The sequence below is a fragment of the Equus asinus genome, chromosome 26 (assembly GCF_041296235.1).
Source record: "Equus asinus isolate D_3611 breed Donkey chromosome 26, EquAss-T2T_v2, whole genome shotgun sequence".
NCBI lineage: Eukaryota > Metazoa > Chordata > Mammalia > Perissodactyla > Equidae > Equus > Equus asinus.
This window is the reverse complement of record NC_091815.1, coordinates 41,127,011-41,154,435: the sequence shown is the minus strand read 5'-3', so window position 1 is coordinate 41,154,435 and position 27,425 is coordinate 41,127,011. Positions and strand designations below refer to the sequence as shown.

The following is a 27,425-nucleotide window of genomic DNA, read 5'->3' as shown; positions in this document are numbered from 1 at the left end:
CAGAGGGGAAGGGGGGAGGGGGAGGGTAAAAGGGGTGTCTGGGCACATGTGTATGGTGATGGGTTGTAATTAGTCTTGGATGGTGAACATAATACAGTCTACAAAGAAGTCAAAAATATAATGATGTACACTGAAATTTATATAATGTTATAAACAAATGTTACCTCAATAAAAAAAAAATAATAAAAGAAACTGACCCAAATGTTTTTCAAGTTAATGTGATATAAGATATTCTTTGGTAAATAAAAGCTTAAGGGGCCAGCAGAATCTATAAAGATTGGCGTGTGTGAATGAAGTCCATTCTCCCTAAGAACAGCCCCCTGTTGCCAGACTTTTGCCATCCTGATGTCCTTGTAACATGGCAACAGTCTGCTCCTGAATCAGAGAAATTAAAATGAGTAAAAAATGGATGCAAATAAATGAAGGTCAGGACTATGGGAAGTCCTAGATGGCCTCTTGGCTCTTCCTGGCTCCCTGGAAAACCCCATTTTTTGTTTTTTACATTCTTTTACTCACCATAGTGCACTAAGAAAAACGATTTCTGTCCCCAGAAGCCTCAGAACGCTTCCCTCTGGATCCTTTGAGCACCTGCAGCTGGATTTCATTCAACTGCTACTTAGTATGGCCTATCCACACTCTCTTGTTATTGTATATTCTCTGGATGGGTTAAAGCCCTCCCTTGCCACAAAGCTGACGCCCTCACAGGGGCAAAGAAACTGTTAGAAAATGTTTTCCACTTGGAGCATATCTTCCACAGTCTCCAGTGATCGAGGCACCCACTTCACTGGGCAAATCATACGAGCCTTGACGAAAACCTTTTAAACTTCTTGGAATTATCACTGTTCCTAACATCCTCAATCATCAGACAAAGTCAAGAAAACTAATGGAAAAGCTGGATTCAAGCAGAACAAGAATTAATTACATGGGCCTACATGAACTGAGGAGGATGCTCCAAAGTTTTGTTTTTCCAGATTTAAAGAAATCTTTTCTTTTAAGCAATCAACAATTTCATAAGACATACCTTTGTGAATATAGATGAAACATTTACTTTTTCTCCCTACCTGATCCCTCCAGAATCCAGAAACTCTGAATATTCTTATTTTCAACTATATAAATAATCAGGCCAAGTTTTTTTTTTTTTTTCTAGGAAGATTAGCCCTGAGCTAACTACTGCTGCCAATCCTCCCGTTTTTTGTTTTTTGTTTTTTTTTTTGCTGAGGAAGACTGGCCCTGAGCTAACATCCATGCCCATCTTCCTCTACTTTATATGTGGGACGCCTGCCACAGCATGGCTTGCCAAGCGGTACCATGTCTGCACCTGGGATCTGAACCGGTGAGCCCTGGGCCGCCAAAGTGGAACATGTGCATCTAACTGCTGTGCCAAGGGGCCGGCCCCCAGGCCAAGTTTTTAATATACATAAATTAGTTTTACTGTGATTATCTTTGGTTAAAAAAAGGGTAATTGTAGAGAGAAAAATTACATTGACACTTTTGTAGATACTAGATTCTAGTCCTGTAAATTGTCTTTCAATTTACAATTTTCAGTTTGCTATATACCTGTAGACTGGACTCCCCTGGACTAAGGTATTGTCTTTGGTCACACTGACTGTTCACAGTACCGCCTTTGGAAAACATAAACTAACTCCACAAGAGATAGTCACCAGCAGATCAGTGTCTGTTGATACACAATTTTCTGCTGATCCCTTGTTGTCTTCTGCTAGTATAACTAGCTACTGTAAATCTCTAACGTCTTCTGCTCAAGCCTATCACGAACAGGTTAAAGCAGCTTTCCCAGAATCCAACTTAAAGGACCCTGTTGGTCACAGTCTATAGCCTGGTGACTGTGCATTCTGGAAGTGTCATCAGAGAAAGACAGCCCTCCAGCCCTATTGGAGAGGACCTTACCAAGCACTCCTGACCAGTGAAATTGATGCAGAATTAAAAGGCATCGCATACCACATGCCCCTTCTGGGTACACCTGTGTGTGTGATTACTATGGGGAACCTTGTGCTTATAAATGTCTAGACAGCTAGCATATAGCAGGATAATGTCTTTAATTATATTCCACTTCAAGTTCTTGTTAAAGGAAAATACCCAACCGCTATCTCATAGGTCTAGGTGAGACTTGGCAACCCAGTTTTTACACCCCATCTACTCTCCATTGATTACCACTGCCAAAGGCTTTGTTCCTTATTGTCCATAATGGCCTGTTGATTAAAAAACAAAACAAAACAAAACAAAACTTATCCCTAACCATTTCTGAACTGGCATTCTGCTGATCAAACTTTGCTTCATTAAAATGCCCTCTGGATTCCCTGTCAAGAGTTACATTAGATAATTGTATGGCACTTGGTTATCTCCTTGCAGAGCCAGGTGGCATGTGTGCCATAGCCAACATCTCCTGATGTACCTGGATCAACTCCTCTGGTGAAGTTGTTAGAACTTGGAAAAACTATAAAACCGGCCCAAGATCTCTCCAGTCCAATATCAGGTACGTCAGGTATCCCCAGGATGTGCTGTCAGTATCACACACCTGTCACACTGGGTTCCCAGACCTGAGTGTGTCCCCAAGCTGTGCTGCAGTGTCATCACTACACATCCATTCCACCCAACACCTGAATGTGTTTCCAGGTTGTGCCAATGTCACACACCTGTCTGCCGGGACCAGACCTCACACATTCACCTTATCAATATCTAATGCACAGGAAATTTGGGGGAAAGGTCAGCATGTTAATCATATGAGATGCAATGAGCCAAATCTAGAATGCTGCAAATTATAATGGACACATGGCTCATCACTTCAATAAGGAAAAAAGAGATGAGCGATACCTATAGGTCAAGACTCATTATGTATCCTGACTGCAATTGGTCTTTTGGAAAGAACACATTTTTGAGAAAATTGATAAAATTAAGTACTAAGAACACATTTACCATATTAAAATATTTTTATTTTGTGTGAGAAAGTTATTGGTATTATGAAAAAGCTCTTACATTTTAGAAAAACATTCTCAAGTTACACATTAGATGAGATGATGTCTACGTTTATAAGTGAAATAACCCACTAATGTGCATGAGGAGAAACAAAACAAGATCATAATGATGGATGACTGGGGATTCATCAGTCTCTTCCACTTTTGCGTATATTTGAAAATAGTCATTACAAAAGGTAGACTATGTTGTTGTATCAGTTATTTTATATATTGAGAAGGATGAATTCAAAAAGGCCACGAGGAAACTTTTTTTCTATCAAAACATCAAAATATATTTTAAATACGTGCATTAAGCCAATCAAACTCTTTAAGTTACAAATATCAAACACTGCCACTCTCTAATCATTTTACTCCATTTTGTTATTCTCTACATCCTTGAGGTTGTTTGTGGCTACTGGATCAGTATGTTGGAAACATAATGGTGTGCTACTGATATCAACCCTGATATCAGTTTCCCCACATTAAACCCAGCATATATGGGGTTAAAACCAAAACACTCATTCCCTGCTTACTCTCTGGCTTCCTGGCTCCAGAATCCACTATCCTCCATGGAGACAGACACTGTCAAGGACAAGCACCTGGATTATCTCCTCCCTGCAAAGAGAGATACAGGCTGGTGGAAAAGCTGCTGACCAGCAAGGTCACGGGCTCACTCCTCTCTGCAAGGAGTCTCAAGGCCAAAGACAGGCTGGTGGGAAAGCTCTGACCAGCAAGGCCATATGCTCCCCTCCCCCCAAAACCCCAAATACAAACCCTTCCTTTAGCTTTTCAGGGAGTTTGGGATTTCAGTGCTAGCTGCCCTCTCTCCTTGCTCAGTGCTGTGCAAAAATAAAATTCCCACTTTCTTCCACCACACCCGGTGTCAGAGATTGGCTTGCTGTGCAACGGGTGAGCAAACTCACTTCAAGTTCGGTATCACTACTGGCAACTCTTCCCAACTCCATTTCAGTGACAACACGTTAACAGTTTAAAACTGGCCAAGGTGGGAGTATTTACACCAAAGAAATTAGCAAACACTATAAAAACCAGGGCTTGACTTACAGTATTGTTAAATACAATATACTGAATGTCTACACTTAGAAGAGTGATACATTATGTCAATAATGCTGACGTAACTTAACAGTGTTTTGTACAGGTGGCCATTACATTGTGCATACTGCAAAAAAAAAAAAAAAAAAAAAAAAACCTGAGGAAAAACTGATACTCTTCCAGTATTCAAAAACAATTATTCCATGCAGCAGTCACTCACATCCATTAAGAATGAGTAAAATTCCAACATGTTTTTGTCTCATTGTCTTATTCGTTACTAAAAGCCATACAGCCAAAATTCATAAGATAGAAAATAGGCCAAAGATAAAAACAGACATTTTAGCAAAGAAAATATTCAGGTAGCAAGCACACAAAATAATGATCAACACCACAAATCTTTACAGAAATGCAATTAAAACCAGTGAGACACCACTACACACTTATTTTAAAACAGGAAAATTAAAAATTGACCTTTACCAAGTATTGACAAGGGTGTGAAGGAACTGGAACTCTCACACAAAGCCAGTGGGAATGTGGAAAAATATAAGCATTTTAGGTCACAGTTGGGTAATTCTGTAAAAAGTTAAATATTCACCTGCTCCAAGACTCACGCATTGTACCCTGAGTTATTAAACAGGAAAATGAAACATATACCCGTATAAAGAAGAGTAAACAAATGTTCATATCAGCTTTTATTTGCAATAGCTAAATACTGGAAATAACCCATATATTCATAAACAGATGAATGGATAAACACAGTCAATTATACATGGAAGAGAAAGCTACTTAGAAACAAGAATGAAATGTACATATAAGCACCATTAATCAATCTCAAAGTAATTATGCAGCATCAATTAAACCAGAAAAAAGAGTAAACACTTTACAATCAATCATAAAATTCCAGAAAATGTAATCTATTGTAAAGGGATGTAAATCAATGGTTGCCTGGAGACCCAGGGAGAGCAGGGAGAATATAAAAGGGCATGAGGAAAATACGCAGTGACAGATATGCTCCCTATCAAGATGATGATGCTTCCATGAGTTTATACACGTCAAAACTTATCAAATTGTACACTTTAAGAAAACTGCAAATAATGAAGGCCATTTCCACTTCAGTCAAGAGGATCCCTGGACTATGGGATCTCCCTTCTCCCCATCCTCCTTTTGTTGCCTGTATAACAATTTCCTTGAGGTGAACAGCTCAGAGAGGCTACAGGAATCCACAAAGCCACTACATTTTGTCTGCCAATGACTTCAGATACACAAGATAAACATACCTGGAGGTTCTGAGATTTCTATACACACTCATCCCACGGTCACTGTCACTTAAACAATCATGGATGCATCTTTATTTATTTATTCATTTTTGTGGATGCATGTTTAGAAGAGGCACATTCTATGTAGTTTGCCGCAGTCTCCTCCACTCTCAATTAATCCAGTGTTTCTATACCAATTACAGTCTCCCCTGCCCCTGTAGACTTACAACTAGTGACACTAGCCTATTAAATTCTGGATATGAGGGCATATGGCTTTTCTGTAGGACTGGGGTTAAGATTCCCCTCAGCCTTCCTGGGCATTATGTACTATCCCCTGCGAGTAAGAAAAAAAATTCATGGTGACTCTATAAACACTGGGGGGTGTCACAAATGCCCCTTCCTCAGTGTGACTTCTGAACTCACAGATCTCTGGCATCCAGGTAAAAAATTAGGACTACAAAGCAGTCTTTTCCACAAGGCCTTGTCAGCAATGTAAACCAGGCTAAAACTAGAGTGCCATATTCAACCACCATACTGTCCTGAGACACCCAAAATTTGGATCCTTACAAAAGTTTTTTACCCTTCAAGTTGTCAGTCCTATGGTGCTTTCAAACTACCCCACACAATGAACAGAATTTTCAAGATTGAAGGAGCTTAAAAAAAAAGGTGTCTATTACTGCACAAATCAGATCAATGTGCAACCAGCATTTTCTGGTTTGGTGAATCGGAAGCCAGAAAACTTCACTGCAAGCACTACCTGAGATCAAATGTGTCCCTAAAAAACCTAGTCTTTCTCTGCAAGCCATCAGCAGAACTCAGACAGCATTCTCTGCGACAACACAGGGTCAGGTCCATGCCCTAACTTGTCACAGAATAGGGAATGAAGACCCCAGAAGAGCCAGGATACTCATGATTTCACAAGTCAGCTTCACTGAGCACACTGGGGTGGTGACTGATGCACACAATGTGGACATGCCAGGTGGTGGCAGGTGAAACGGCTTCTGCCACAGAACATGGTAATAACATAAATCTGATTAAAAAACCCTGTGGAGGGTACGTGTGCTTTCCACATAACTGAACTTATGGGAAATCTCTGGTCTGTGAATGTACAAATGTATGAGATTCAATTCTGGAGTCTGGCACCTCGCAGAGCCTTTCCTCCAACACTGGTATACTAAGTAAGGAAGGAGCACATTCTCTGCATAGCTAAGGCTTTTTTCCAGAGTGAACTCATTGGTGTTGGCTGAGGTGAAATTTGCACCTTAAAGATTTCTCCTATCACTACATGTGAGCTCTTCTGTGTCGGAGGAGGCCAGAGCTCTGGCTAAATGATTTACCACATTCATTGCACTCATAAGGTCTTGCTCCAGTGTGAACTGTCCGGTGCCGAATGAGGTGGGTTTTGCGGCTAAAGGATTTCCCACATTCACTGCACTCATGCGGCCTTTCTCCAGTGTGAACTCTTTGGTGTTGAATGAGGACAGATTTCTGGCTAAAGGATTTTCCACATTCACTGCACTCATAAGGCCTTTCTCCAGTGTGAACTCTCTGGTGTTGAATGAGGACAGATTTCTCACTAAAAGATTTCCCACACTCAATGCACTCATAAGGCCTTATTCCGGTGTGAACTCTCCAGTGTCGAACGAGGTGAGTTTTACAGCTAAACGATTTCCCACATTCACTGCATTCATAAGGCCTTGTTCTACTGTGAGCTCTCTTGTGTCGGAGGAGGCCAGAACTTTGGCTAAATGATTTTCCACATTCACTGCATTTATAAGGTCTTTCATTAGTGTGAACTCTCTGGTGTTTAATGAGGATGGACTTCTGGATAAAGGATTTCCCACATTCACTGCACTCATAAGGCCTTTCTCCAGTGTGAACTCTTTGGTGTTGAATGAGGTCAGATTTCTGGCTAAAAGATCTCCCACACTGAATGCACTCATAAGGCTTTGCTCCAGTGTGAACTCTCCAATGTCGAATGAGGTGGGTTTTGCGGCTAAACAATTTCCCACATTCACCACACTCATAAGGCTGTTCTCTAACATGAATTTGCTGGTGCTGAACAAGTCTGTATTCGCAACTGAAAGCTTTCTCACACTTGTTACACTTATCAAGACCTGCTCCAGTGCAGACTCTATGCTGATGAAGTGTGTCTGTGTTACTGAAAACTTCTCTGCATTCAATCCACTTGTCATGACTTTTTCCACTGTTTAAGGTCTCCCCACATTTGATGCTGCTGTGAGACATCTCACCATTGGGAGTGGCCTGGTGCAGAAGGCCTGCGGTAGATAGGAACTCCTTTCTGCCCTCCTCAGAGGTGAAGGGCTTCCCTGACACATGGAATCTGCAGTTCATCACAAACGAGGCCTGGTCCACGTCCATTTCAAACATTTTCTCTCCACTGTCATGCTTTTGATACTGCTGAAGGCTTGCACTGAACCAGAAACCTCTGGATGCCCCATCCAAGTATGGTTTATGCCCAGGATATGTTGCTTGAAGCTCAGTCAGATGCAAAATGTCTTTCAAGACTGGAACACACTTTTCACAGGGCTGAGTCACCTGAGCTAATGAACCTGCCTTAGAATTCTTGACCTGTGACACTCCTTCTACAGAAATGCTCTGCTCAGAAAGTACCTCCTTAGTCTCTGCTCCACACCAAGAATCTGAAAGCAGAGAAACAATCATAAAGCACATGCTAACTTAGGTGAGAAAGGGAAGTCCCATTAAAAATGTGTGTCATACATATACATTCAAACCAAAGAATAAATTCACAGGAACGTTCTTAGCATGAAGGAGCAATCTGAAAGCAGGGCTGCTTTGCAGTACTGGGCATCTAAAGATCAGAGAATGATGAAGACATTACAGAATAAAGGGCATAATGATGGGGTGCCATACAGGGAGGAGAGGCAGGATCACTGACTCACTCCTCTGCCAACAGCCTTTAGCAGGGCCTTGTCATGGGGACATGTCCATGCCATGCAGAAGGATGGTTGTGTTCAGGCCCAGAAGAATACAATTGGAACTGAGTATCTGGTTTTCAAGGACTATTTAAGGATATGTGCACACCTCTCAACACATTATGTGTGGGTTACTGTGGGAGAACTGCAGACTGCAGGAGAGAGGAACAAGTGATGCACGGAGGTCAAAGTGCATAGGGATGGCAGAGACCAGAAGTCACAGATAAAATGACAAATTAGAAGCATCAAGTATGCAGAAGGAAGTGTAGAAATTATTTGTATCCAGTGGCATTTATACTACAACATTGGTGGACACAGGGCAGGTTCCTGGTATGACCTGAACACAGCCATGATGTCATGTCCTCCCCAAGCTGCCACTCACCAGGGCCAGGGCTCCTTGGAGACCATCATGCCATGTGCACCCTGTGAGACAATCAGAGTTCTCCCCACACTCCCAGTTGTGTAACTACATGGGACCTGAATGAAACAAGTCTTTAGGGAAAGACAGTTCACGTGAGCAGTCAGCACTGGCCCAGACCAACTCAAGAAACAATGGACCACAGGAAAAATAAAATATTACAACAAAAATCTCAAATGTGGGTCTTTCAAGAAAAGCTTATGAACTACACCAGTAGCAACCAGGACAATGCCTGCAATTGCTGATACACGCTGTCAAAGGGAAATCTTCAGGATTCTCATCACAAGAAAAAAGAAGTTTGTAACTCTGTATGATGAGGAATGTTAACTTGACATACTGTGCTAAGTATTTTGCATTATATACACATACTGAACCACTACATTGTACACCTGAAACTAATATGATATATAACAATTATATATAAATGAAAAAAAAAAGAAAGTGAAAGGGGTTAGAATCTGGGCTGCAGGTGCCATGAATCTGGACAGTCTTACAGCCAGGGAGAGGGCAAGCAAGGGGAGATCCATTATGCTGACTGCAAGACTTCTGACTCCCAGATCCTACCCAGCACACCTTGGGGTAGCAGGTGTTAGGGGTACATGGGGAATGTGTTGCTCAGGGTAGTGCACACAGCTTAGCACTGGCCCCCACAGTACATATGCTAAGATAGTAAGGAAGCTGACAGGGTCCATGGTCTGGCTGTGGAAAGGCCAGAACTGCCTCCAGGACAGGCGAAAAGACAGACCAGCTATGGGAGGAATATGAAGTCCTTACCGAGGGATGTTGTAAGTACAAAGTTCTCCAGCATCACATCGTGGTACAGAAACCTCTGTGCCTCATCAAGGAGCCTCCATTCCTCCTGGGAGAAGTAAATGGCCACATCTTCAAAGGTCACACAGCCCTGTCATAATGAAGACAGTTCATTCCAAGATCAGCTTCTCTCCTAGTGGAAGTACACCCACCCACTACCCTATTATCCCTTGCTCACCCTTCCCCCTATTTCCCCATTTCAGAGGAGATAACAGGCCCTGATGTCACTGATGTACACTCTCTCCTCATGGTCCCTTTGATCCCTACGTCCACCCGCAGCAACAGGCAGGTGGGCAGATAGACAACACCTAAGCTCTGGGCCTGGCATGCAGGGAAGCAACCCCTCTTGTCAGGCAATTCTCCTAGGATCCCCTAGACCATGCCTCCCAGACACAACCAAGGGTATGGGCTCACATCTAACCTTTATGTCTTCAATGATGGGCCTTGGGCCATCAGTTCACATTTCCTCTCCACATGGAAATCACTCTTTCTACTGTCTCTCTCTCTCACAGTCACCACTTTTCCCCTGCCCTGCACCATAGGCATCTCCTTCTCCTTCCTACATATTATTCAACAGAAGGCATAAAGAGAGTGCTTGGCAAATTCAAACAGGATGAAATACTATTCGTGACCTCCAGTGGTCCCCACTGCCATTGGTAGCCCAGAATCTTGTTGTAAGTCTCCCCTTATTAAATAAATAAGTCACAGAGATGTAACAGATAGCACAGCAAAGAAGGTAATCATCGTGGTAATGTTTGGTGACAGATGACAACTAGATTTAGTAATGTATGAAAATATCAAATCACTATGTTGTACACCAGAAGCTAAGATAATATTGCATGTCAATTATGTTTCAATACACACATGTCTCTCTGCACAACTCTATTCCTTACTTCAACCTCAGCCACTAGAAACCACCTGTGGATATCATATACCCATGGCCCTCCTCCACTTGTGCTGCACTTGATGTGCTCTCACCAGTCACAGCCTTCCTCTTTCCTCCTAACCTTCATTCAAAACCCAGACCCAGAGGCTTTCACCTCAGGTCCAGTGATTCTCCCAGATGACCACCTGTGCACCTAGACGAATCCAGCCACCTGACTGAAACTTCCCAGACACACAAAGATCACAACAAATCCCAGAGAGCCCATAGAGCAGTGAATAAGCAGAAGCCCTGGCCTGTAATCTGGCCTCAGTTACTCCTGTGCCTCTGCTTCCATCCCACCTGCACTCATCCCTCAGAAGCCCAGGCCACCTGCCAGATCATCCTCTCTCCAACACCATTCCCATGGCCACTTCTCTCCTTCACCTGTTTTTGTGATGACTATGACCTGCCACCTAGGTGCTGAAGCATGAGACCCAGTCCTCATACTCCACCCTCCTCTTCCAAAGCTATTATTAACATCATCATGACCAGAATTACCCTCTACTGAATGTGGCCCAGGGTTACAGACAACGTATGTGTCCTCCTAAAATTCGTATGTTGAAACCATAATCCCCAAAGTGATGGTAACTGGAGGTGGGGCCTTTGGGAGGAAATCAGGTTTAGATTAGGTCATGAGGGTGGGACCCTTACAAAAGGAAAATAGAGAAATCCCTTGCTCTCTAAGCTCACTTGCACCAAGGAAAGGCTATGTGTGAACCCAGCAAGAAGGAAATCATCTGTAAGACAGGAAGAGAACTCCTCATCAGGAATAGAATCTGCCAGCTCTTTGATCTTGGACTTTCCAGCTCCAGAAGTGTGAGAAATGTAGGTATTTTGTTTTAGCTGCCCAAGCTAAGACATGCAGCTCCAACCTGGTCCATATACTATGCACCACTTTCGCAGATGTCTCCATCCTGAAGACCTCCCCACAGTCCCAGAACTATGTGTCCAGCAGCCCACTTAGCACTTTACCCGTTTGTTCTCTGAAGTATCTCATACACTTAAGGTGGCCAAAACAAAACTCCTCATACCCTGAATGAAAATTAATGCCACTACTGAATTCCACATCCCAGTTGATGGAGCTTCCTTCCCTGCAGCTGCTAAAACCAAACACCTTGCAGTCATTCCTGACTTCTACCTTTTTCTCTCTCACCTTCAAAATCAGGAAATCAGAGCAGACCTACCGAAAAACACTGAGCCAGAATCCAACCGTTTCTACCACCTCCATGGCCAACACACTGGTCCACATCATCGACACTCACCTGGACTACTGTAGTTGCTTTTCCCTGGTCCTCCCACCACTTTCCTCACAACCCCAGGCTGTTCTCCATGCCGCAGTCACAGGGAGTCTGAGGAGAGCTGGGTCAGATCACCTCCCTCCTCTGCTCAAAACCTCTTATCGTTCCCATCCTCCAGAAGAGACACCCAACTTCTCAGGGAGCCATTCCAGGCTTCACTCCTGACCCCTTGCTCTCTGTCCCCAAGGAAAAGAAAGGAGACTTCCGGTTCTCTTAAACCAGTTCAGCCTCACCTCCAAGAGTCTGCACAGACTGGCACCTACACTTGGGGCAACATTCCTCCACACCTCATTCCATCGGTTGCCAGCAACAGTAGCCACTCCATATAACCCGACGCCTGCTCTGAGGACCCTGGGCTTAGGATTTGTCCAGGCTCCCCAGGTTCAAGGCCTCGACCCAGGACACCACAATCCCAGAGATCATCAGTAGGATCAGCATCAGTGAGGTTCTGCAACACCCTCCACTCACTCCCTCTGTAGGGTCCAGAAGTGCTTCTGTACTTGTGACAGGCTGGGTGAAGAAGTGCTGAGAGGCAGGTGACCATGGCAGGGCTCCACGGGCTCCCGGCTGCCCAGTCACCTTGCCCGGCTCTGGAGCCAGGACACCTGGGATGACGGCATTCTCTCTGCGTCTCAGGCCTCAGTGCTGACTCTCATCAGCTGTGAGACTCTGGACGAGGACTAAATCCCCCTGTGCCTCCCACGCTCAGTCCCTGCCCAGTCTGTGCTCCGAGCAGCTTCTGGAACACGCCTAAGAGCCTAGCTCAGGCGAAGCCTTTCCAGTCCACCACTCTCCACGGCTCCCAGCCTCCTGAGAACGGCAGCCTGCTACTCCAACAGCGACTTCGCCTCACAGTCAGAGCAAAGGTCTTCCCTCCTGAACACACACGACAGACCCCGGGTCCCCTCGGCCCGGGACCCTCGCCCGCAGCCCGGCCCCCGCCCGCAGCCACAGGCCCCACGAGCGCCTCCCCGGCCCGACCCTGGGGCCTGGGCTGCAGGCCCGGGAGCAGCGCCCGCCCTCGGGCTGGAGCTCGGGCTGCGCTGCGGGCGGGGCGGGCCGGAGCCGAGCGCTCACCTGAGCCGGCTCCCTCCGTGCGGCCGCCGCCATCGGCCTCGGGGGCGGAGCGGGGCCGGGAGCGGCGGGAGACGAGGCGCCGGGCGCGGCGCTCCCTGGCTCGGGCCTGGTGCGGGGCCCCGGGCGGCGTCGCCGAGCCTCAGAGCCGCCTCGGACCCCGGGACGGCGCCTCCGCCCACGCTCCTTGTCAGTCCCCTCACCCCCCACGCGGCGCTCCGAAGACCGTTACCAGGAGAACGGACTCAAGAAAACCCAAAACGACCGCCAGGAGGAGGGCGCCAGAAGTCCCGTCCAGAGTAGGTGGGCACGTACGGAAATGCTCCTCTCTTGATCTTTCGTTGGCTCAACGCCGAGGGCTCCCGGCGCTGTTTCCTCTGGGTAATGTAGTTCTCACAGCTCCAAAGGCCCAGGTGGTAGGCGCTGCTGGGTGCAACCTCCAGGGGAAGAGGCACTGCGAGAGATACTGGGAAATGGTGTCTCCAGCCCCTTAGGGCGAGGGAAGATCTATGCTTTTTTTTTAAGGGGCTCTTTTCAGATTTCTGGGGAGTGTTGTCTGCAACTGATCACCTAAGTGTTCAGTCTCCTTGAAGCTTAGCATGCTCCCAGGTGCTCCCAATGACTACAAATCCAAAGGGATGTATCATTCAGACACATAATGTGTCTACTCTTAGCTGGAACCTAACATTATGTGCTTTCTCTTCAAGTGCCTGTTGCCTGGAAGGTTAGAGTCAGCTTGATGAGTTTCAGTATGTCATGTCACGAACAAGAGAAAAAGACTCCACACAGGGAGGGGACAGAGAAGATAGAAAAGGGATGTTAGACTGCCCTGAAGCAGGACAAAGCTGGAACTCTGTTTCTGGTTCCCACAGAAAGTGTCTCTCCTGCCTGTAAAGTCAGTGATTGTGTCCAACTAACTCATTCAGGAACACTGGTGTATCTATATAATATTTCTTACTCCATAGTCCTAGATACACTCAATTTCTTTTAGGAACCTGACAAGTAGAAGAGCCACTTACCAAATGTCGTTTTGGAAGAGGACAATGTTTATAGTGTTCACAGTAGGAGCACATGTACAAAGGGGACAGAAGATCCCTAAGAGAAAGATTTGGGACACCAAGATCTCATCTCTTTGATGGGAGGTGATTATCATTCCTACTGTTATTGCAGGAAAGGTGTCCTCATGGGGAGTTGAGATTAGCTCAGAAAAAGTTGTGAAGTGAAAATCACTGAAAGCCATTAATAATGACTATTTAGTTACTCAAAGGCAGTGGCTGGCTAATTCTGGAAAACATCAGTAAAAAGGTTTTAAAAAAAGTTAAAATCTCAGAGAAAATGAAACAGAACACACTGACATCTGGGTGGAGACAGATTTATCCAAGCAGTAACTATACTGAAACTTTGGCCACTCAGGATTTTGTCTTAGAAATTTGAAATTTTTTTCATTTCTGAAAACATTGATTAATACTTGGAGGTATAGTTAAAAAGGACTTTTAAGGTAGCCTCAGGATACTCTGGTGCAAGTTCAAGAATATGTTCCCTGCTCTGTAGGAATATAGGAATTTTTAGTTTTTTGGAGACATTTACTACGATCCAGGAATCTGTTCTGGGCTTTGTCAATGCAAGTAACCCATAATCAATCTATAAATCAAAATGGGGGTGAGTTTATTGTATGAGCCAGTTTTGAGGACTATAGCCCAGGAGCAGGCCTCCACCAAGGAATGAAGCTCTCTGAAGAAGTGGGGTGTACAGAGTGATTATATACCATCTTATAACAAGGAACATATCTCAAATGTGACAGAAGTATCCCTTTTACTATAGTCAAGAGATGCTTTGTTAGCACAGCAGGTCAGTGGTCAAGAGGTCAGTGGTCATGAGATGAGCACAGTAGGTCAGTAACTAATTCTTAGTTTCTGGGAAAAAATGCTTATCTTTTAAGAAATGCTGCTATGGGAGGTGGGGAGGCAAGATCCCTACCTTTAAGGGCATCATTCTCTGCTTTAGGACATTGTAAATATTTAAAGCAGATGTACAGTGCCTACTCTACAGGCCGCTTCCTTTCTGGAAAAAGAAGGTCGGGCACAATTAGTTTTAAACCAAATGTCTTTTTCATATACGCCAATATATCTTATTGCTTTTCATTTATTCATCAGCTTAATTGGATATAATTAAAATTTCCTTTTGTAATAAATAAATTATGAAAATGTTTATATGATTAGTTCTCTTCTTTCATCATGTCTAAAGTATTCTTGGCCATATGTTTATTTTTAATATTAGTTTTCAAATAAGCTTTTGAATTCCCACAGAAATAAAGCTTTTTGGAATATTGACTGTAATTTCATTAACTGTATAGAGATATTAAAATACCTATCAATAGTTGTTCTATGCCGGGTCTTAATTTATAAAGGCAACTGAGTGATGATATGGAGGACAATGCCATTAAAAGAAAAGTGTCATATCAATCACATTTCCCCTAGAAATGAGAGACTTAGAAGGAACACTAGGTTTAGGTCAGGAAGCTGAAGCAAGAACAAGGGGAGAGCCTAGGCCAGAAGCCTTTATTGGGGTTTCAGAGGGAAAAGCAAGGCAGGGCAGGGTGAACAGGTTAGCATTGGCCAGTTTGAATAATTTTGGTGGGTTTAGGGCTACAAAGATGGTCCATATTTGCCTGGTAGACTGGCCTTAAGATGATTAAGGCAGAGCAATACTGCCTCCTGGGGTGCATGGGCCAGATGGAGGAGGCCTGGCTCTGCATGGGTTAGTTGGCATATCAAAGGCATGCTCCTGGCTGGGCCCTTTGCTGTCTCTAAGAATTGGCTAGCCCCAGGAAGACAGTCTCCCCAACCAGAAAGGCTTTTTGAGAAGTCAAAACATCATAATGTGTAAAAATAAAAAACATGATCAATATAACTGATTCTCTGATGTTTTGACATCATGTTAAAGAAACTTTGGAGTGATGATAATGGAGACTTTTAGGTAGAAGGGAATAAATTGCCCCAAAGAAGAAGAAAACATTTTACTATAAGACTAGAAAGGAGGAAGACCAGTAGAGGTATAAGGAGGCCTTGTAGGCTGGCCCATAACTAGATTTTCTATTTATATGGCATTAGCAGTGAAAATAGATATGAAAATGTTGAGACCTCTAGTAATATCTTGGTGGAGTTGTAAAGTGTGTTAGTAATACGCTTAGTTCAAGGTGGCAGGTCTGGCAGTTATGTTGTTGGAGGGTATGAACTGATAAGTTAGTAAAGTATATGTAAAGATTAGTGCTATTTGTGTGTAATTAAAAGGAAGGAGTGTTTGTGATGGTCATGGGCAGAGATGCAAGGCAAGAGATCATGGTGGGAAACTGGAGAGGTGTATTAGGAGAAGGCACTGGGGAGTGGGTGGTCCTCTACTTAGGGGGTCAAGGGGCTGATTAACATGAGGCAGGTGCCTCTTGGAGAAGCAACAATCTCCATTAATTTTTGGAATGGCACAGGCAGTAATAACCTCTACTAGATTTCCCTTTAGGCAATGAGTGTAGGGGTGTATGCTTTAGCAGAGAGCAAAGACTATATCAGGATCAGGAGCTAAGCAGGTAGAGAGCTCAGAAAAGATAACAGGGTTCCTAATGTCAAAGAAAGAGATGCAATAAAATCTTGTGTCCAACTTGTGCCTTAGGATAGGCAATCCATGGGCGTTGTTGAGGCAAAAGCTTTGGCGTCAGGGGTGAAGTCATCTTCAACTTTGAGCTCTTGGGTTGGGGTGATGTCATCTGAAGTGATATCATCTGAGGTAATGTCACCTCCCACAATGAGCTAGCTCCTGGGACAGGACGATGTCACCTGGGGTATGGGACTGGGGTATCCTTTCCAAGTAGGTAACCACTCGAGTTGATATAGGTCTCAGCTTTGCTATGTTAGTTAGAAACAATGGCTTACTTGGAGGGATTGGGCCTCCCTATTGTAAATTAATAAAAGAACTCAGACCAGTAGCAATAAGATCAACAGTCACAAGAATGGTGTGCATTTGACAGAGTTTTGGTTTTTGTTGGAAGTTTAGGTTCAAATGAGTCCTATTTGAGCAGCTGCTTGGCCTATGGGACAACCTACGGTTAAAGGGTTCCAGGAGAATATGTACCCTCTATCTGTCCTCCAGCCCTCATAAGATGGGGCAAGACCAAAACTTGATAAAGATAGGTTAAGGCCTAGAGCAAGACAGAGACACATTTAGGGGTTTATTCAGACTGGAATTTGAAAAGGAGCTGTTTGAGGAGACCATTATGTCTCTTAGTTAAACTTGCTATTTGGGACCTATTAGGGACATGAAAATCCTTTTGAATGCTTCTTTCAAGAGCTCACATTGTATATTTTGAGAAGTAAAATATGTGACTTTTTACCGTTAATGTTTATAACTCTGAAGGGAATAAGTGTCTGGGCAAGGCCTTGTATTGTGGGGCCTCAGAATACATAGAGGTGGGGCCGGCTCCGTGGCTGAGTGGTTAAGTTCGTGCGCTCCGCTGCAGTCGCCCAGGGTTCGGATCCTGGGTGCGGACATGGCACCGCTCGTCAGGCCACGTTGAGGCGGCGTCCCACATCCCACAACTAGAAGGACCTGCAACTAAGATATACAACTATGTATTGGGGGCAGTTTGGGAAATAAGGCAGAAAAAAAAAAAAAAGATTGGCAAGAGTTGTTAGCCTAGGTTCCAATCCTTAAAAAGAAAAAAGAATACATAGAGGCAGGTGTGATTTTGATTTATATTTGGGGTGTGTGTGAGTCAAGAGATTCCTAGAGATTTTTATCCTGAAAGGGACAATTTTTAGGTAATAGCCCAATAATTTATAATAAATGAGAAGGTGAGGTCATTTGTTGGCCAGCGCATATGGCACCAAGACGACTGCCTGAAGTTTGGCCAAGTGTCTTAATTCCTGGCTCCCCTCCTTTTATCAGGGACATTCTGACTGAGGGATGGAAAGCAGCAATATTCCACTGAGCTCCATCTTTTCTGATAGTTGGCAGTATCATTCACATTGCTCACTAAATAAGCGTTCTGAGACCAATTCCATTGTGTATGTGTGTTGTGGGGGGATCCCCACACACACAATCAAGCATTGTGTTCAAGAAGTCAACTCAATTCTGACACTACCTACCCCAAGATAGCATCATATTCCACAAGTTAGGATTTAGTCCTACAAGACTCCCCACACTCCCCCACTTCAGAAGACAGTTGAAAGCACAGGTTGTTACTTGTGTTTCTGACCGATTGGCTGTCATTCAAAGGTTCCCAAGGCTTCCTCCTCAGGTTTGATTAATTTGCTAGAGTGTCTCACAGAACTCAGGGAAACATTTTACCCACTAGATTACTGGCTTATTATAAAAGGATATAACCCAGGAACGCCAGATGGAAGAACACATAGGGTAAGGTATGTGGAAAAGGCATGGAGCTCCCATACCCGATCCAGGCACACCCCTCTCCCGAAATCTCCATGTGTTCACCAACACAGAAGCTCTTCAAACTCTGTCCTTTTGGATTTTTATTAAAGTTCATTACATAGGCAGGGCTGAATCATTGGCCATTGGCAACTGAGTCATCCTCCAGCCCCTCTCTCCTCTGGGGGTGTCAGGAGAGTCAGGTGGGATTGAAAGCTCCAACCCTCTAATCACATGATTGGTTCTCTTGGTAACCAGCCCCCATCCGTATGTGCTTCCAAAAGTCACCTCATTCACATAACTAGACATGTTTATCACTTTTTGTTTTTGTTTTGAGGAAGATTAGCCCTGAGCTAACATCTGCTGCCAATCCTCCTCTTTTTGCTGAGGAAGACTGGCCCTAAGCTAACATCCATGCCCATCTTCCTCTACTTTATATGTGGGACGCCTGCCACAGAATGGCTTGTGAAGCGGTGCCATGTCCGCACCTGGGATCCGAACTGGCAAACCCCGGGCCACTGAAGCAGAACGTGTGAACTTAACCACTGTGCCACCTGGCCGGCCCCTGTTAATAATTTTTAACACTTAGGAAATTCCAAGGGTTTTGGAAGTATTTAGCCAGGAACTGTGGACCAAGACCAAATATGTATGAGAAATATATTTTTGTCATCTGAATGACCAAATATATATTTCTTATAAATCACAATATTGCAGTCCACCCCCCAGTCTTCAAACATGGATCTCTTCCAGCAAAACAATCATAAAAATCAAAAGATACTGGCACATTACTGGAATCTGATTCAGTCATTAATAACCACCCAGTCCATCATCACTTCATATGAAAATGTCTCATAGGGTGAGGCCACTCAGGATTGCAGACTTCCATTCGATCTTGTTAGGTTCCAAAAGCAGGAGTGGTCTCAGCAATACATGGATTCACCTTTTCAGGCTTCTATATAATGGAGCTAAGAGACAATATCATCTCTTGTTCTGAACCTCTTTTTCAAGTGTTAATGTAATATTGGATTTCCCTCATTACTTAACACTTTTATTCATTCCTTTACCCACAGCTACTATTTTTCCTTCTCTCTATTTATACTCAAACTTTTACACCTTTCGAAGGGACATTAGGTTTGACCACTGTGCTGGTCTAGATTGCAGACAATAATGCTAGTCTAGCAGGTCCGCTGCTATTCAGCCAAGGTCAGGTTACACAGGTGCAGAACTAGAGGGCTGTCTTTACCACCACGTAATACAGCTGCTTTCATTGTTAGCCCTAATTTTCCAGATGGGGTGAAAGCACATCCTGCCCTACTAGGCCCTTAGGAATTCTGACATAAAGGTTAAAAACATAGTTACATTTTCTTGCTTAATAATAATCCCTGCTTCCAGCCCTTGAAGTTGAGCCCTGGTCCTATGACTACTACATCAGAGAGAGAAAAAAAGAGTGAAGATGACGTGGGGAAGAAAGAATACCAGCACCTTCCCCACCCTCTCTTCCCCAGATGCACCAGAAGAATAGAGAAATCTATCCAGTAGGGACACTCCTTAAGCCTCACTCACGTTCATGTTGAATGTGAGCAGACTCATGAAGGTGCGTAAGTCATCCCTTCATGCTTTTATCTCCCTCTTTTAGACAACCACTGTTTTAACTGCCCATTCCAGTGCTTGATTAAGACTATTACTCTGAGGAGGATCTCTCTCTACCCATTGTTGAACATTATAGACTGTAAAGTGTGTTCCTTGGTCTGAAGAAATGATGCTCAACCATCCACATTGGTGTAACATTTTCTGTTCTGGTTCTTTTATAATACTCTATGCATTTGCATCTACCATCAGGTAAGCAAAGCCCAGGCCAGTGTCTATTCCATTTATAGGCCCCCAGGGCTGCTTGGATCGGTCTGATGTAATCCATTTACCAGCTGTGTGTGGAGGCCTTCCCCCTAGGAAATCTGCCACATAGCCATCTGCAGTCTCTGTCTCTTTTACTGGCAGGCAGAACAATTCTTATTGACATTTTCTGCCTCAGAGGGTGCAAGTGGAATATGTCTAGATTCAGCCCATGTCCTCATTGCTGCAGTGCCCCCATGCCCACTCATTTCATGGATCCAGGTGACCAAATTAAGGGAGCACACAGGGATATCTGCTTGTCAATTCCAATTACCTTCTGAACCTGGAAGGGAGTTCTTCTGGTGGGCATGCTCATGTCTTACTTTAATGCACTCCCTCAAATTCCCACAGTGCCATGATCCATATTGGCATCCCTTTAGTAGGCCAGGTTTTCATTGCCCTCTTGCCTGACCATACAGTCAGGCCATTGGCCATCAGCCACGAATCAGTAAAAACCCAAACATACAGGCCCTTTCCAACTGTTCACTTCTTTCATCACTGCTAGGAAAACAGCATGCAATTCAGCACACCAGGATCATCCAATTTTTAATCTTATTTAATCAGAGTGGTGGCCTTCCAAACACGGTGTTGTCAATTCACCTTGGAACTGCTGTCCAAAAGTAAAGCAGCTCTTGGTCAGTCAGTTGAGGGCTCTTTATAGTGTACTGTCCAAGTGATGATAGAATCCAGCAACTCCTCACATAGTTCCAGAGTCTCAGCCTGAGGGGAAGAGAGGCTCCCTGCCTCACCTCCCATATTTACTCCTTGGATTCCCCAGGCAGCAGGGTCCCATATAGATTTCCATTTCCATATATATTTATGGAACTCTTCTGGGCACTGCTGCCCGCATTGGAGGTTTTCTCTGACATTATCCCAAACATTATAGCTATTTCAGATTTTAAGATCCTTTTATGTCCTTCATTCATTGGGGTAGCTTCAATTAACATCCAATAGCAAGGCAATAAATACCCCTCAAATGGAAATTCTCTAGTCCAAAGTTCCAGTAGTCACGGCTGGGAGGTGATCACAGGCTTTTGCTATCAGCCCCAGTATATGCTCCGCATAGAGCTATAGCACAGAGAATTTGTCCCTACTAGCACTGCCGCTTTTATTCCTCAGTGTGTGGGCTTGGGCAATCTTACCGGTTCCCATTTAGCATGTCCAGTTAATATTGCTTGAAGGGCAAATTTACATGCTTTCTGTTTAGAGTACTAGGTAGAGGAAACATTCCCCAGACATAATGTCCATCCCCAAAATACAATCAGGTAAAGACCCAACCACTTCACATGAAGCCTCTTCAAAGACATCAATTCTTCTACAAACTTTTACCTTAATTCCATCAACTCTTACATTCCTAACTGTAGCCTCCATTAGGATATCATCCATGGGTTTTAGTTTACAGCATTAGGTAGTGGAAGTGTTCCAGGCCAGATGTAATATCCATTCCCAGCAACATTCTGGTAGAGTTGACAACTTCTTTACGTAATACCTCCTTAAACATTCCAACTAAGTTGATATTCCTATCAACTCTTACACTTTTACATTCTCTCAGCCTAATTGTAGCCCAAGTCAACGCTTTGCCAATAGTGCCTGGTACCCCAGTTCATGGGGTTCCTGTATCAAGGAGTCCTAAAACTTCTCTTCTCCACCCCTGACCATTTTACCCACTCCTGTGCGAAAGGCTTTGGGTCCCCAGTGAGGGGTCCAGCTAAGGGACCCTGGCCCTTTTGTCAATCTTTACCTTGATTAATTGGCCTAATAACTGCCGCCGGCAACTGCTGGTCAGGTTTTTCATTGTAATTTTTGCCTTCCAGCTTTTAAAATTTCACCAATCAGGGGTAAATAGAGTGGACTTGTTTGGGGAACTTGAATTTTGGGGCCCAGCAAGCAGTCCCTTTGGCCCACCCAACTTTGGTGGTACTATATTAAAACCTTTGCTTCAACCCCATCAATGTCTCTTTATTCATCACATTTCTTAATAATCATCCAAAGATTTCCACTTGCTAGGACAATTCCTGTGACTCTCCTCTTTCTGTTTCCTCTTTGTTTCACTCCTATCAATATTCACTTGCTTCACCTTATGTCTTAATAACCTTTGAAAAATGTCCACCTCATTGGGAAGAGTCCCTTGACTCTTCCCTAGACCTCTTTCCATTCTCTTGTTAATTACCTTAATGCTTTTATTAGCATCTGTAAGACCCGTGAAGGGAAGCTGAGACAGCAAATTCCATATGGTTTTCCGAACTGTTTTTCAGTTTTGCAACAGTAAGATTATATGGGGTGCCCAGGTGACAGGGGTCCCCTTAACCACAGCATTTACCATGACCTGGGTAACAGACATACTCAGCAGGTGAGCATCCCAGTCATCATAAAGCCAGTCCCACATGGATTCCATACGAAGCCTATCAGCTGCTTCATCTGGGCGCTCCACTCGGCATTCACAGGGGGAGATGGACAGTCCTCCTTCTCAGAGTACACAGACCTTACAGTGGCTTTTATCCAGTCCACCAGGCTGGCTGTTCCCTCAGGAATAACCTCCTGTGTGTCTGGATCATGTACAGCCCTCTGTGATTGTTCCACAGTGAACTGTGAGTCCTGCATCAACCCAAACATGCTCAGCCCCTAAATGAGTCACTCTCATAATCCATTTCAGTAAAGGTGAGACAGGGCAAAGGCAGAAGAAAAAAACTGTCTATTGAGCAGCATACAGTGCAGCAGCAGGATGCGGCTGTCACCCAGCATCTGGGATTAACCATTGACCCATGCCTCACAAGTTCTAGGAACTCCATGCTCCAAGAACACCCCTCTTCTTTTGCCTAAACATGCCCCTTCCCTTGCCTAGCCAATCGTCAGTCCGGTCGCCAGCTTGCCACCTCACCTACCGGAGATGGCCACCTGGCCTGGAGCCTGACCAGTCCTCAGCTTCCAACCTGACTCCTTGCTTCAAACTGACCAATCTTCAGCTGCCCACTTCAACCACTATAAATCAGCACCTCAGACCCCCACTCGGGGCTTGTTAGTCAGTTTCCACCCAGTCAGCCTGGCCTGCTTTCCTTCCTTAGTTTCTTTCTAATCAGTCTGGCTTTTGCCTCTCGATAAACTTGCACAATCTCTCCTGACCTGCTCTTGAATTCTTTCCTGTGTGAAGTCAGGAACCCACACTAAGGGCCCAGTCTCACCCAGCATCCTGAGCCCACCTGATTCAGTATCAAAGGTTCCTCAGGAAGCTGATGATAACAACCCATAAAATGAAACAACTCCTCCACACTACACCCCTGGTTTCAATAGTTTCTTGGTTTGGGGGCCAGCCTGGTGGTGTAGCAGTTAAGTTACCAGCTCCAATTTGGTGGTCCGAGGTTTGCTGGTTCGGATCCTAGGCACAGACCCACACACCACACAACAAGCCATGCTGTGGCAGGCGTCCCACATATAAAGTAGAGGAAGATGGACACAGATATTCGCTGAGGGCCAGTCTTCCTCAGCAAAAAGAGGAGGGTTGGTGGCAGATGTTAGCTCAGGGCTAATCTTCCTTAAAAGAAAAAGTTTCTTGGTTTTGCCTCCATGTTTATTACCTTCTTGGTGACTGGAGGTCTTAGCGATCTTGCTGTTGTCTCTGCACAATTTTTCATGTGGGGAGCAGCTTTGAGGCCAGTGGTCAAAGCTGAGACTCACTGAAATGTGAGTTTGGTCCAGCATCAAGGTCCAACCCAGTGCTCTCTTCTACTTTTAGTTTAGTTATTACAGATAACAGTAACCAAGTGATTGAATATTTTGCCTTTTTCTTATGAGTCTGCACTTCCTAGTGCATCCAGTGAACCAGCTCCCAGGAGTTGGATCTGTCTCTGAATTCCATTCATAACTTTTACATTTAGTAACTGATTGCAGCACAGCTGCTGCTCCAAACCATGGGTGACAACGTGAACACCAATAAAAGATTCTTCATCCCCCGCCCTTTCATCCTTTCTTTCCCAAGTTACATGATTCCATGGGCCAAGACCGATCTCGCAAATTGGTTCCCACACACAGAACCAAGCAATTCTTGGACAGCAGCAAGGTGTCCGAGAATTCAACTCAATTCTGACACTGTCTACCCCAAGATAGCATCAGATCCCACACGTTAAGGGTTCAGTCCTACAAGATTGCCCACCCTCTTCAGACACCAGTCACAAGCCTAGGTTGTTTCCTGTACTTCTGACCCACAGGCTACAAATCAGAGGTTCCCAGAACCTCCTCCTCAGGTTTGATTAATTTGCTGGAGTGGCTCACAGAACTCAGAGAAGCACTTTCCTTACTAGATTACTGGCTCATTTTGAAAGGATATAACTAAGGAACACCCAGATGGAAGAGATGTATAGGGCAGGGCATGGGGAAAGGAGCACAGAGCTTCCATACCCTCTCCAGGTGCCACTCTGCCAGCACCTCCACAAATTCACTGACCCAGAAGCCCTCCAAACCCCAAACTTTTGGATTTTTATAGAGGCTTCATTACAAAGGCATGATTGATTAAATCATTGACAATTGATGGTTAATTCAACCGCCAGCCCTTCTCCCTTCCCCAAAGGTCATGGGGGTGGGACTGAAAGTTTCAACCCTCCAATCACAGAGTTGTTTCTCCTGGCAACCAGACCCATCCTTAGGTGCTTCCAAAAGTTACTTCACGCACATAATAAAAGACAAGTTTATCACTCTCAACACTTAGGAAATTCCAAGGATTTGGGAAGCTGTGAGCTAGAAACTGTGGATGAAGACCAAACATATTTGAGAAATATATTTTGGTCATCTGAATGATTAAATGTATATTACTTATAAACCACAATATCACACTCATGAACTCCCATTTCTGTTCACTCAGTTAATCCCAAGGGGCTCTCCAGGTAGTCATGGGACTAGGGGAGGGGTGACCTCCTCCAGCACCACAGCATCTGGCAAGGGGCTGAGGACAGGAGAAGTCACCTCTCCTACAGATGGAACATGCCAGAAGGCCCAGATTTTATCCTCTCTTGGGGAGGCCTGTGTAGCATGCCAAGCATGTGGGGTGTTGATTCCATGACCCAAAGCATAGCAGGGAACTGGGTGTGGAGGGTCAGAAGTTCAGGGTCTTTGAGAGCCTCTCTTCTCTTCCAGGAGAGCCCAGTAGGTAGCCAGTCATTTGTTGTTTAATGGTGTGTAGGGGAAGAAGACACATCCCCTACCCTCTGTGTCCTTCTGGCTGAGCTACAAATTAAATTCACATGAGACAGAATAACAGGAGAAAATCAAACAAAGCTTTATAACATATATACATGGGAGACACTCACGAAAACTGAGCAACTCACCAAAATGGCAGAGGCTTTCATCTTAAATACCATCTTCAGCTAAAGACAAAGGAGGATGTTGAGGGTTGTGGTTTGGAAGTTCAAAGGGAAGGAAGGCAACTCACATGGAAATGGAAAAGCAAATGTTTGGCAAATAGAACTTTGATAAGAATGGGCTTAGCAAGGATCCTCCAAGTCTACTGGAACCCAGAGTTATCTATGGTGATGGCTTTCCTGGGGACAGGCCTTTATCTTAAATTTCTTTTAGGCAGTTAGGAGGAAGATCAAAGTTTCTTTGAGTCTTTTGTTCTTAAAAATAATCAAGCCAAAGAGACACATTTTGGGGTGGCCAATTCTGATCCCCCCCAGGTGTATAACACAAGGCTAAGAGGGGCAGTTTCTTGCATCAGAAGCCCTAAGGTAACTAATGGCCATTGATACCAGCTAAACACAAGGTAGACATAAGGGAAGCCATATTGTAGAAAAGAAACCATATTGTAACTTTGAATGACCTGTTTAATTAACCGAGCTGAATATGCACCCACCAGAAGATATACATCCTCCGTAGGTTTTATGGCCCCTCCCAGCTGCAATAAGTTGATAACTTTGTTCTTCTGAGTTCTTTAGGAAAGTGATGACCCCCAGACAGAGAGTTTATACTGATAGCTTTCAACAATGGCAACTGAAAGATCTGGGTATAGGGCATTGCTCCAGTCTCCGATGCATATCCAGTAAAACAGAAGATTATCAGGAACTAAGACCAGATGTTTACCCCAACCCAGAGACCAGATGCCTGCCTCACCCAGAGACCAGCCCCATATATAACTGGACTTTGTTCTGTAGTCTTTGTTCTGTAAGATGGTTCTTTCAGACATTAGTCAGCCATCTTCCCCCTTGCTAGCAAGCTATAATAAAACCCTTTCTCTCCTACCACCTTGCCTCTCGACTATTGGCGTGTCTTGAGGTTGGCTGATGATTCCCCATTGGGTGGTAACATCATCATAATTGTCCAGACTCCAGGAGGCATAGGAAGAGGTTGCCAAAGCCTCTACAGGGAAGAAGTCTGTGATGGCACTAACAGGAGTACCTATTAATTTTAATTTATAAGTAAAATTTGTAATAAGGAATATATTGCCACTAGAACCCTAAAAGAACTAAATGATGTTGGACAGATATGTCCATAATAAGCATGTCAAATGAATCTCCTTGGAGCAGGATAGTATCAATGTAATGTCACACCTGTGCTTTTGGAGAAAGGTGAACATAGTCAAGATTTGTCTGCAGAGATTATGTGCGATGGCAGAGCTGTTGAGGTAGCCTAGCATAGAAGTATTGTGTCCTTTTGGAGGAGGAAGCAAACTGCAGTTGAGAGGCTGTTGAAATAGGCACTGAGCAGAACATGTTACCCAAATCTACAGAGCAAAAAATATTTATCAGTTGTTGACTGAATAGAATCAGTCATTTTAATAATATTGAGAATTGGCTATGGGGCCTTGATGGATGGGACCATAGCATTAAGGTTGTAGTAATCCATCAAGAGAAGCTCTCTGTTTCTTCCAGATTTAAAAACAAGCAAAATTGGGCTGCAAATGGAGAAGCAATGGGGATAATAATCCCTTTATTAATTAGGTCTCATACAAAAAATTTTAATCCTTGAAGACTGTTTTAACTTACATTGGGCCATATTCACGTTTTAACTGGATGTTCATGGCATCTGTTTATCATGCCAATTTTTTGAATTGAGGTTATGATAGTTTACAACCTTGTGCAATTTCAGTTGTACATTATTATTTATTAATCATATTATGGGTGCACCAATTCACCCTGTGTGTCCACCCCGCTACCCTCCTTTCCCCTGGTAACCAGTAATCTGTTCTCTTTGTCCATGTGTTTGTTTATCTTCCACTTATGAGTGGAATCATATAGAGTTTGTCTTTCTCTATCTGGCTTATTTCGCTTAACATAATACCAGCAAGGTCCATCCATGTTGTTGTGAATGGGATGATTTTATCCTTTTTTATGGCTGAGTAGCATTCCATTGTATATATATATACCATATCTTCTTCATC

General features: G+C 44.1%; 1 protein-coding gene across 3 annotated transcripts in view; it reads right to left on the bottom strand.

Moving 5' to 3' along the window:
- Window positions 1–2,934: 2,934 nt before the first annotated feature.
- Window positions 2,935–27,425, bottom strand: part of LOC106825596 (zinc finger protein 530-like) — a 42,035-nt gene continuing 17,544 nt past the window's right edge. The window contains exons 1-3 of one of the 3 annotated variants that reach the window (XM_070498345.1): window positions 12,990–13,128; window positions 9,425–9,551; window positions 2,935–7,938 (exon numbers count right to left, since the gene is read on the bottom strand). In XM_070498345.1, coding sequence (XP_070354446.1) covers window positions 6,557–7,938; window positions 9,425–9,458 — 1,416 coding nt within the window. In that variant the 5' untranslated portion in view covers window positions 9,459–9,551; window positions 12,990–13,128 and the 3' untranslated portion in view covers window positions 2,935–6,556. Of the gene's footprint in view, window positions 7,939–9,424; window positions 9,552–12,760; window positions 13,129–27,425 lie in introns of those variants that run through there. The other 2 variants (XM_070498344.1, XM_070498346.1) reach the window with 2 other exon arrangements.